This window comes from Pipra filicauda, unplaced genomic scaffold (assembly GCF_003945595.2).
Source record: "Pipra filicauda isolate LSUMZ 115617 unplaced genomic scaffold, ASM394559v2 scaffold6_size6359152_pilon, whole genome shotgun sequence".
Lineage (NCBI taxonomy): Eukaryota > Metazoa > Chordata > Aves > Passeriformes > Pipridae > Pipra > Pipra filicauda.
In genome coordinates this window covers 2,935,888-2,948,251 of record NW_024104865.1, presented here as the reverse complement: position 1 = coordinate 2,948,251, position 12,364 = coordinate 2,935,888, and the positions used below count along the sequence as shown (strand labels likewise).

The 12,364-nt window shown below is 39.7% G+C and overlaps 1 protein-coding gene across 7 annotated transcripts in view; it reads right to left on the bottom strand.

Annotated features, from left to right (window-relative positions):
- RGS6 (regulator of G protein signaling 6) overlaps window positions 1–12,364 on the bottom strand; it is a 266,750-nt gene that overhangs the window by 96,405 nt on the left and 157,981 nt on the right. For all 7 annotated transcript variants that reach the window (XM_027749251.2, XM_039389088.1, XM_027749261.2 and 4 more), the window contains exon 3: window positions 10,850–10,949. In XM_027749251.2, coding sequence (XP_027605052.1) covers window positions 10,850–10,949 — 100 coding nt within the window. The remainder of the gene's footprint in view (window positions 1–10,849; window positions 10,950–12,364) is intronic.

The window sequence follows — 12,364 nt, the reverse complement described above, 5'->3', positions numbered from 1 at the left end:
AAGTCAGACATGCTTTCAGGGGCACAATTTATTAAAAACATAAACAGAAAGTGGCTATTTCACTGCAGTAACTAAGTATCTTTTTGGGGAGAAAAATATATCTTCATTGTCAACTATAATACCAGAATGTTCTCTGGACAAAGTCAGACCAGAAACAAAAAACAACTTTTGAGCATATTACTACTCTTTGAAGGGTGACAGTAAGTTTTTTAAGGTAACAGCTGATTTTTTTTATGCCAGGAATTTTAAAAGATGAATACTTTCCTATAAGATCTACAGTTGTAAAGAGGATTTGAGACAGGAAAGATGTATGTATGCAGATCTAATGAAAGGACCACCACAACCTCTTGCTGCACAGGTCAGTACAATGAGCAAGGGTCTCCATCCCTCCTCTGCCTACCCACAGTCAGCCCAGGAACATGCACTGCACTTGCAACAGTTCAAGGACACAAATTAAGACTTGTGAGCCTTTACATCCATGTTATTTATTGCTGGGCACATGGCTGCAGTGCCTGAGCTGATTCCTGTCAGTTCCTGCTGGGCACAACATGGTGCCCAGACACACCAAACTTGGGGCAAAGCAAAATTCTGAGATCAGTAAGCACATGCATACCAACAAGCTCATTTTGAGAGGGTTTTTTGTCAAGTTTGGGGTTTTTTTTAATTGTTTGTGGGAGATTTCCTCCCCTCTCCCATTTTTAAGTTGTGTGTTTTCAACTTCTTGGCACATGTCACCTCCAAGTACCCTTATAGCTCTCCACAAAAGCAAGCCACTGTGTCAAGGATCCAACATTCTTACGGACTCTAACATCAACTCTTCCTACTTAAAAACCCCAAAGAAAACAAACTATAATGAACTACCCATGTAGCAATGACATAAATTATGAACATGAGATACTACAGTGCAGAACTATAAATAATATTTCAAAAGATTTAGTCTTCAGATTCTGTTTTTTCTGCTTGACAAAAGAAATAAGCTTTGATGAATATGGCACTGTCCAAATCACTGGCTTCAGCAATGACAGCCTTGAATATTCTTGTGATCAAAATTTTATCAGAACATAGTAACTTTTATTTCTTTTCTATGGCTACTACTGTTTCCTTAGAAAGCTCACCTGTCACTGTATCTCTGGTAGGAAAAAAACATAGACAGCATTCAACAAAATAACACTGGCAGTCTAACCTATTCAGAAAATAAGAATGAAAATTAGTGAATACCTAGCTCAAAAGTATAATACCACAAAAGAAAAACCTATTAGAAATTATTCACTCAGATTTATTTGACAATCGTTTCAGCATCAATCAGCAAACAATTGCGTTTCCAAAAAAACAAAAATCTGAGGGAAAAAAACCAAGAGACAATCCTACCCACAATAAAATAGGTACAAAAATAACAGATTTCCTACCCAATACAACACAAACCCATAATAATTGGATGTAAACCCTTCCATTGCTAGAGACGCACTTTTCTTATCAGTCTATGTTATTTTTTTGCCCATGAGTATAATTAGCATTTTACATTAACCAACTTCTCAAAGTTTCCTGCAAGTTTTATTACTCATTTCTAGGTAAGAGTTAATCTGGCCATAGTGAGGAGGTATCTGCATGGAGAGAATTGTTATAGTGCAAGTGACCTTGTAATGGAACAGAATCCTGAGACTCTCTTCTAGCAAAGCATGCAGCCATCAAATTAGGAATTAACTGAACGAAGACCTAATTGCTTAGTTTTATTTCTCTGCAGGACCAAAATATAATTTTCTTCTCTGCATGTGGTAGTGAATCATACATCAAAATATCCAAGCTCATCAATCCACACCACACTCAAAACAAATCCATGGGAAACCAGCATGCAATTTTGAGAGATTTATCCATGCAGGAAAAAAAAAAAGTTAAAGAAAACATGCAAATGTATATTATTTATAATAATGGATATGCATGGGAAGCCTGAAAGCTTTTTTGTTTTCCTGTTTGTCTTTTCTTATAGAAGGTTCTAAAGCCAAATCTATGGCACTTTCAGGCACTATGCAGTGCAAATACACAACACATCACAGAGCTGCGTATTTCTACTGGAAGAGGGAGAATAAAACAAGTTATTCATCAACCATTCAGGGTATCCACACGAACCAGGCCATACAGTTTGCCTATTCTAGCACTGTACCAATCCTCTTCAGCTACAGCATCTTCTGGAGATATATTCTCACTGCTCAACTCAGCATTCAGCAACAGTGATTTCTGACTGGTGTGCTATTTATGGCTAGTAAAAATAAGCTGGTGCTCTGTGTAATTCTTTGTACTATTTAAAGCAGAAAACCAAACTGAACCCTTCCTTTGCACCAACAGTTATATTACTGGTAACTTCAATGTTGTAACTGAAATATATCAAAAATACAAGACTCATTCACCTATCAAACCTGATGTGTAAAAATTATTTATGAGACTGCATTTACAGTTATTGAAGTTAACTTCCGCATTTCTTTACAATAACACACTGATTAAAGTCACGAAAATTGAACCCCAGAACAAACTCTTGGGTTTTTGCAATATAAACTTGTTAATTAAAATGCAAGGAAGAATCTGCTCAATAAATAAAATCCTGAAAGTTACTTTCACTAAAAAAAGCCAAAGAATGCTAGATAACAATGAACAGAATATATGTACAGAATGAGACAGACATATTCACCCAATAATGAATGTGAGGGGTTTATTTTTCTAATGGTTGGAATGGCATTGAATTAAAGCAATAGATTCAAAGTAATAGTTGTTAAACCACACTCAGAGATTTGTGCCTTCACATTGCTATTGATTACCATTGGGCACTTTGCAGTACCTCAAAGTAAAACTGGTTTGTCTAAGGGTCAAATCTCCCATACTCCTTGGTGGGTATGTGGCTTCTTGGGCACAGCAGGAGCAAAGCTGCTCTGCTGAGAATCTGATGCTTAGCAGCCCACAGGAATGCTGGAGGCAGGGCAGAAACAAAGCAAAAGGTGTGAAAAAACAAAACTGTTGGTAGATCCTTCACCACACAACTCCCAGGTTGCTATGAAGTGAAGACAGAAGAGGTGACGTATTGCATCTTGAGTGCAGTCTGCTCAACACTCACATCCAAAAAAACAAAGCCACACATTTCTTATAATTAATCTCTGCTCTTTTGCTGTGTCATTCAGATCTGGAAAGAACTTTCTGTAATAATGCTGTGCTTTTGAAGATTGCAAGATGAATGCAGAAAAGCATTTATCATTCACCCCTATGTACTTCTACAGGCATTGAAATTTGTTGACTTTTCCTTTTAATGCTTTATTCATTAGCCACAATATTCCATCAGCTAAATGCTGTTTCAGAATAAAACTGCAGTCAGCAATAAAATGTTCTTAATATGTAATATTTTTTGTTATTGTGGTGGAATTACCAATTCATCTAAACACTGGAGCTGAGCAGGCAATTTATCATGAATCTGTCTCTCTTCCAGCTTTTAGTCTCAACTGAAAGCCTGAAAAGACCTAAAAGCAAATCTTGGGGGGGGGGGGCAAAAAAAAATTAAACCATTTTTAATAGATCTGCTTTGTTCCACGCTCATAGCTTTCATTTGATGCTTTCCAGCCCAGCAATTTTTATGATCATGTTCACCAATAAGAAAAAATATAATTTTGTGTTCTAATTTCTGCTCACGTGGTTGGAAGGTCTTCTTGGTTTTACTTTGCCTTTTGCCAGTATCCCTGGTGTTTAGAAAAAACAGACAAGTCAATGCAGAAAGATAAAGCTGGACCGTTTGGTGATTTTGGTGATTTTTCATTGTAGTTTCACTGGCCACAGGAATATCCATGCAGCATAACAATTTGCGTTTCTGATTTGTCATAGCTTCACTTGGCAGATGCAGAGGTTGAAATACAGCAAGGACAAGTAGGATCAGGAAGGAGCTTCACAATTGCAACAGAAGGAAGTTAAAGTTCTCATAATATTCAGGGCTTTAGGCACTTGAGAGACCATTTTACTGACTGAATACTAAAGCCTCAGGATGTGTTTCCTAAGTGTTTCAGTGGCCTAAGCCAGATTTTAATACACCCACTGGTGTGATGTGCATTTCCTCCAGTGTTTTCCATCTCAGGTATGACTACTTTCAAGTGCTGTCATATGAAAGAACATGGGTATGTAAAATGCCCAATTTTGGTAATTTTAAGTGATGGTTGAATTCATTTAATCATTTAGGATTTATGTCATAATGCATGCACACATTTTTAAGGGATGTGTAAGCTTCATATGACGTACAAGCATGCTTTTGGAGATGAACAATCCTGAAGAGGATGGAGAACTACAAAGCAGACACATAGTAGTGGCATCAATGGCCAGCTATGAAAGCCATCCTTCCTCTCAAAGCTCGGAGTAGCTGTCAAGTCACACATACCCCAATATTTGGGCTGGGTTTATGCCACACAGCTAGGGAGGACCACTACTGTAGCGTACAAAACGTAGCACACAAACTACACCTGAGCTTGGAACACACAATACAGACACAGCACAGCTTGTGAAAAGCTGTACAAAGTGAACTTGGCTGCAGCAGAGGGCAGTGATACACAAACACTAGCAGTCCTCACTTGCATAGGACCTACAAATGCAGAAACCTGTCCTTGGTTATTTCTTGAGTGCAACAGTTACCACTCTTAGGCTTGTTCTTAAGAAAAATTGCGCACTATTTGCATGTATTTAGGTGTACACAAGTGCAGATATATTGAATATTCACTGTTTAAAATGTTAATTTTGGTTGCTTTCTCTTCTTTGAAAACCATATCCTATTCAATTAATCTACTATTCCCCTTGTCCTCTGAAAATCAAATCCTTTAAACTTTTGCTTTGAGGTGTTGATTTGCATATTAAAAACAGGCAAAGAATTACTATACTACAGGGAGCTGATTTTCATCTTTTCCTCTGTCATCCCTCTCACACTTTGAAAGGTAAAAAACTGGATGCAGTTAAGGAGAAAAAGGGATGGAGGAGGGTGCTGTGGATGAAGACAGCATAAGTCTTTGGCTCCTTAACTGGGTTAATTTGTCTCCTGGCATGCGAATAGAGAGCTTAAGAGAAAGATGCAGGATAAAAGATAATTGCAAGGCATGCGCTACTCATGTAATTGCTGACACATCTAATGCTGTGTGATTCACAGCAGCTTTGAAATACTAGACTTCTTATTGAGGGATGGATGGATTACGTTTCCACTGGGTGCAATTTGAAGAAGAGATGCATAAAAGAAGGAAATATAAGTTGTTATAACGAAACCCAGTCTTGACTTGAATTAGTTTAAATGCAACTTGCTCAGAACAATTGATTTTTTATGAGAAATAAATGGATTTGTATGCTCGACCAGTATTTGGCAAGCCAGTTTCCACCAACCAACTGCTAAACTATTGAATTTACTGTGCAGCATCTGCTGTATATCAATGTGAAAAACTATCAAAAATTATACACTACTATATATGCACATATAAACATATGTCAATTTTAACCCATGAACATGTTCTTTATACTATTTACAAATCAATAAACACCTCAAAATTAGTTTGGATATTGATTTAAGTTTTGGCAATTTTTTTTGGTGTGGTTTTTTTTTTTTCATCTATTTGTAGGTTTTGTTTGCTTGTTTTAACTAAATAGGCTCATTCATGTTTAGTAAAAAATTGAACTTGGTTTAGATTTGGGACTATCTACATCTTCCAGCTTTGCCTGAAAAAGAGACAGTAACACATTTCAAGTGTCCCATTTTTTCAAAGTAAAATTACAGAGGAAAGACAAAATAAGATCTAGAACAAAACTACCCAGATGTTGAGGGAAATCTTTACCAGACTCAGTCCTGCAGTTAAAGCCCTGTAGGCAGGCGATGCAAGCAGCTGGACAGACAGCCTGGGGAAGACAAATCCATTTGTAGTCAGCTCATGGAGGTTTTGGTCCCAGTGAAAGTAGTTTCTGAAAGGCACCAAGGCAAGTTCTACCCCTGAAAAAACGGCACTAAGAAAGCAAACATTCTGACCAAGCACTCAGCCTTGCAGCCTGCTCTCCAGGACCTGCTAGGTGATGGGTACTGGCTCTGGCCAGCATTGCCAGTCCTGGTCCTGCTCCCCACACCACAACATCTTTTTTTTTGTACAGTTCATCTGAACAGGGGCCTTTCAAACCCTGGACACAAGGAACTAATTTCTCCCTTGTGCCTCTGGCTGCCATATCTGGATGAGAGCTGTGTTTGAGCTCCTCTGAAGGGAAAAGGCAACACCCTCAAGACTGGCTCCAAGGGATCTCATTTCGCAATGGGTGTATGAAATCCTCCAGCAGAACTTGTCTGTCCTGAACTACATCACCGGGGAACACTATCAATAATAAAGTCTCTCTTTCACAACACTGTGGGATTTCTGTACTCCAGCCAAAGGCATTTGCTTTGAGTGAGTGACATTCTGATGTGTTCTGGGACAACTCCACAGGCATTTGCCAAGACACATGCTGGCTTCTTCAGACAAGAGACACACGGCAGTTTAAATTTGGTTTAGCTCTTGAGTCTCGAGTAGCGACAGGCCATCTGGCACATTTCAGGAATACTGGCACTTTCTGCTCAGAGAGGTCCAGGACTTACATAAGACAGACATGACAGGACAGGAGTGAAATGCACTGGCAGGTCTGTGTGCATGAACCTTGCATGGCAGCAGTTAATCCAAGACAGTGCAGCCAGGACATAACCCATCAGTCTGCTCACAGCCACTCAAGCAGCTCTGGGAGCAGCGCAAGAAGAGAACTGAGTGTTGGTGTAAGGGTGAGGAGCAGTGAGCGAGCAAGGGACCAGCTAGGGGACTGCTGCTGGGAGGAGGAGGCGTCACTCAAAATGGAGCTATGGGGACAGGCCCACTTGAAGTTGGGGGTATGGGTCAGAATGCAGCTGTTTCAAAATCTCTTGGGAGGAGGGCAGAATAGTGCAAGGATTTTAGGCTGCGTGTCTCCCTTGGGTTATGGTAGCAAAGATGCTGGTACACAGAATCAGTACAAAAAAACCCCAGGAGAATCTGGAATGAGTTTGGGAACGTGGGGTAGACTGGGAAGCATGAAGGCAGCTTTTTGCACTGGAAAGCTTAGCTGTTGCAGCACTGACTTCTCTTTGACTTGTTCTGGCAACGTTGTATAGGACCAAGTCTGTATCAGTGGGAGAAGAAAGTGTGGTTTTGGTTCTCCTAATAAAAAGGAGGTTAGTTTTAAGATGCAATTACAAGAAAATTGAAAAAAAAAATGAGAAAACCAGTTTTGTTGCTAGTTAGTATAATGAGATGTTCTTACAAGAGTCTGATGACTGGGAAAATAGAGAAGTGCCAATTCATTTACAGAAACAAAATCATTACCGAGGAAATTTTTTCTCACTAAAAGACAAATGTACAACTCCATTTATTACAGCAACTGCCATCATGTGCATTGGCTCACAATCCATTCTGGGCATGGATCACAACACTACTCAATACCTGCCCCCAGGCATTTCTTCACTCCATACTCGAAACTTAACATTGGACAATGTCTGACACATGCACACAGATGCCACACAGACTGGTTCCATCTTACTTTCATTCTATATGACTTGCCTGTAAAAGTGAAGATTTAACCAAGAAGATAATGGTGTGATATGTCGTCCTTTGACTGACCTACTTTGAGCCAAAAGCTGGAGAAGTGAGTATGCAAAGCTACTTCTAATGCAGATTAAAATGTGTCTTTGGCACAGTATCCCCACACAGACTAATCATACATTCAAAAAAGTTTTTTCCATCCTTTTTCCCAGATTCCTGTTGTCAAGAAAGGACCATTAATGATAACTCCCTGAGGCTCCTTCTCATCATATTACCCAATGCCTCATTCACACCTAAGGCATCAGGACAGATGAAAGCAAAACACAGATGAGCAGTTCTTTCCCTGGTATTCAAACTTTAAATCAAACACCCACTTTGCTGTACTATAAACAGAGCTGCCTGTTTAGAGCACCAAAGCACTCCTGTAATATTTCTTTTTCTCTAAGATTTGACATTTCTCCTATGAGAAGCAATTACAATAGAAGTGTCAAGCAAAAATAAATCCCCGTTAATCACAGTCACTGTGAGCCTGCCAAGTAAATCACATCTCAGCATTGCTGTTTTATTTTTCAGGTAGAAATAAAAAGTGTGTGAGAACGCCAGGCTCTAGAATTAAGCTCTTCCCAAGAGGGGGTACCACGTTTTTGAAAATACAAGCTCTTCCTCTTGTGTCCATGACCTTGTGCGGAATTAGACAAGCACTAAAACTGAGTATCCAGTGATCATAAGAATAGTTCAGGTTGGAAAGATTCTCTGGAGGTTGTCTAGTGCAAACTTCATCCAAAGCAAGGCCAAGTGCACATTTGGGTCAGACTGCTCAGTTCAGCTGGGCTCAGGGGTCCCTGAACAGCTGCAAACCACTGGTTCCACAGCTTCTCCAGGCCACTGGGCCCATGCTCAGCTGCTCTGACCATAAATAACTTTTTCCCCTAAATCTAAATCTAATTGGGATTTCTTTCCCTGCAACGTGTGTACATTGTCTTTGGTGCTTTCACCATGCACTCCAGAGAAAGGATCTGACCCTGTCTTCTCTATAACCTCTCTTTCCCTTCAGTTCTTCCTTCCCCAGACTGAACGAATGCAGCGTCCTCAGCTTCCATTCAAATGTAGATGCTGTTGCCTCTTCACCCATCACAAGTACTGATATTTTAGATACATTTCTTTTGGGTTTGGTCTACAAATAGGCAGGTCTATGCATCTGAAAGGAGAAATGAGAAATGGAGAACACTTTGGGCTCTCAGCTGGGCTATTATTTTCCCATACTTTTCAAACTCAGAAGCTTCACGCACTGTCCATGCATCACAAGGGAGGTGTCTTCAAATCACCTGAAGGGAATGGTACTGAGCTTGTTCCCCTCCAAATCTGAGAATTTTTTGTGAGCTTTGGAGAGAGGTTTTGTTCTTATTTTATCTTTACCCTCTCACTATTCCCTGTGTTGTGAAAACCAACCATTTCAAGACAATGCAATTGCAGCTCCTGTTCCAGAAACGAGTGCAAAGGAGCAGTTTCAATCGTGCCAGGGAGCTCCTAAACATGGTTTAAAGACGCTGTGAGGTCTCCTGTTTCCTTTTTCTTTTGAGTAACATGAGGTACCTTGATGATTAGATCAATTACTTTTTTAATGCTATGAATATGAACAGGAATATCAGAAACCTGTTTTAGCTGAGTCAATCCTAAGACATCCAGTCTGTGTATTGCAGACTTGAGCTTATGCAATAAGTTTTCAAATCAGAAAACTGGTTGTTTTCCCCAGGAACCTTCAAGAATAATTAGCTCATACCTGATCCAGCCATAACTTGCAATTTAGTAACATAATTTTCACATCTCATTCTGGATTCATGTTTCTTTCCCCTGTAAAACCCTAACCCTGAAACTGCCAGTTACACTGTCACCACCCTGAAATCAATTTCAAACAGAAGAGTCTGTTGCTCAATAAAAAGAAAATAATTGGACTGAGATGCCTTTAAGTAAAAACGTCATTCCAATTTTTATATTGCCTGACTTACCCCCAGGAACCCTTTAGATTTGTATTCCATTCCTGTAGCTTAAGTTGGACATTTTTTCTGATGCAAGGAAATCAAATCACTCTCCTGAATCAATCAAAACAACTTCAAACTCTGCTCAGTCCAACAATTTTTACAGTAAAAACATTTTTTAAGTGCTTTAAGTATCACATATGTTCCTCTGCAGGGAACCCTCTTTGCAATGCCTTGACACCAGCTGCACTGCCAGCATCCCTGTTGACAAGAGGAATTTTTCCATTACTTTACAATAGGACAAAAATCCTAAGAGCGAGAAAGATCCCTTTGAAGTGCCAGTCTTCTCTCAGTTACTGGTGGTGTCTAAATGCAATAATGCAACTTTTACATTTTTAATGACCATTTGAATTTTACTGCAGTGAAATCACAGTCACAGAGAATGATGCCCCTCACTTCTCAGAACAGGAGGGGAAACTTCCCTAAACAGACTCATCAGTGTGAGTATCTGGTCTGATTTGGAAAGAGACTCAGCAAGATAGAGAAAACTGTATTTGCTTTACAAAGATACACAACATTATAAATTCAAGTGTCAGGAGTAGTTGGGTATCTCACACTGGACAATGGTCTACTGGTGGAGAGAGGGAAAATAATAGTTTTTTGCCACTGTAGTCAATACTACTTTTGAAAACGGGTACCAGAAACCCAAATGCAAATCCTCCATACAATTCACATCATCCTGAATCACTCATCATCTATCAATGGCAAAAGTCTCCATTGCACTGGAAGATATTCTGTCTGGAAATACATGGAAGAACAGTTTTGTACTCTCGCTCCCAGTTTCTGCTCCGCCCACATTTTTGTACATAGAGCTTTAATAAAGCAGCACACATGCATGAAAGGTATTTCACATTCCTTTACCTGTAATTCAAGTCCAGTAGGAGTATCTGCATAGGAGTGAGAAAATACTTTCAACTCTCTTTCCTGACCTCTTGCCTAAGACTGTCCTACCCGTCATAGGGAATGACTCTGACTGGTGATACTCTGATAGCCACAAAAGCTATATAACATTTTTTAATAACTCATCCCAAAGAAATATAAATGCTTGCTTATTAAAACATAACTAAGAAATATTTGTTCAATGCTTCAGTCTGTAACAGAACAACGTGCAGAAAAATTAAGCAGACGGAGGCATTTTTTCCTTATGTTCCTTCTTTTTTGTGGTTTAGCATGTTTGCTTATAGTCAGCAAGTACCAGCTTATGTTCTCTTCTCTGTTAACCAGGGTTCTTACCAGTGACGACACTGGGGATTTTGGACAGAAAGCTCTTGACAGTGCGGATGGGAACTCCACCTGTTTTGTCATCCTGCATTCTTGTAACGATGTCTTCAATCTGTCAAAAGAAAGGAAAGGCTTTGTGGTTTATGCAAAACAGTGATTGTAACGTTTACATATCATGAGTGCTTTGGAGGTCCGCTGGTAGGATGGTCTTCAAATATACCATGTGCATTACTGCACAAACACAGACCTAGAGACACAGCTATCGTCCAAATTTAAACCCTGAGATTAGAAATCTTGAGACAACAGACAAGCTTTGAAGACAGTGGTTGGATACTGACAAGCCAACTGCAACTGTGCTTTTTTTTTGCTGACCAGGGCTGACAGAAAGCTGCTGTTTACTCCACAGATGAACTGGGTTACACTTCAACCAGCTTAAGGAGCTTTCCATCCATTCCACTTTCACCTCTGTTCCCACATTCATTTGAATCCTCAATACTGTAACCTTGCAAGGGCTTTCATTTTCCAAAGGGTCCCTATGGATTATGGCTTGAGAAGAATGCAAGACACAACAACTGGACTTGCCCTGCCTCATGCTGTAGGCTAGGATGGTATACGCCCATGGTCAGCCTACAAGGTAAATAACCAGAGTAAAATGATTGCAGAGAAAAACTCATTGGAATTTCACAGCCAAGCTACCTTTTAGTTCACAGGCACATGCATTATCCATTACATCCAGGAAAATACACAATCATCTTCAAAAGCCATGGCAATCAGAAGATCCAATTACTACAGGAAGGAGCTTAATTCTCCTCCTGTTTACTCTAAAACAGGAAGGAATTTTTACTCCTTTTAAGGCTACTCCCCATACATTTACTTGAAGGCAACACCAGGGAGAACAAAAAGCTAAACAGAAGCACAGTGCAGAAATTCAGTATCTCCAAAAACTCTCTTCAAGTTAATAAGGTCTAAGAAGCCCAACAAAAATAAACCCAAAGCTGTTGTCTTTGTTAGCTCAAGCAGCTGACAGCACAGCCCTACCTGCTGTTGGTGACAGGGGCCGAGGGCAGCCAGACAGGGAGTACGGCTCTGATTTTACCTAAAGGTTTTCTCCTCACAGATGCTACAAAATGTAACCCCAGCAGAAAGGTTACATGGTGGGAGCACAGGCCCTCTCTCTCCTAAGGCAGCCTAAGAGCTCAACGTGCTCTCTTCAACTCGGAAAGCTGCTTCATTTAGATGCACAAGTGATTTTTTTTCACAGACTTAACACCTACATTTCAAAACAAGTTTAATTTCAAGTTTTCCCAAGGTGGTAAGACAATCTCCCTGCCAACTTCAGACACTGAATTTGATCACTGTGTTTTTAACCTCAGGTTACCACTTAACTGAACTGTTCACACCTTGTTTATATATTACTTGTAAGTTAACACATGTCCTGAACAAATTCTCAGTGGGAATGAAGTCACAAAGATGAAAATATCCTGACATACTTAATAGGTTACATGACAGTTGGGTACCTACAATTAA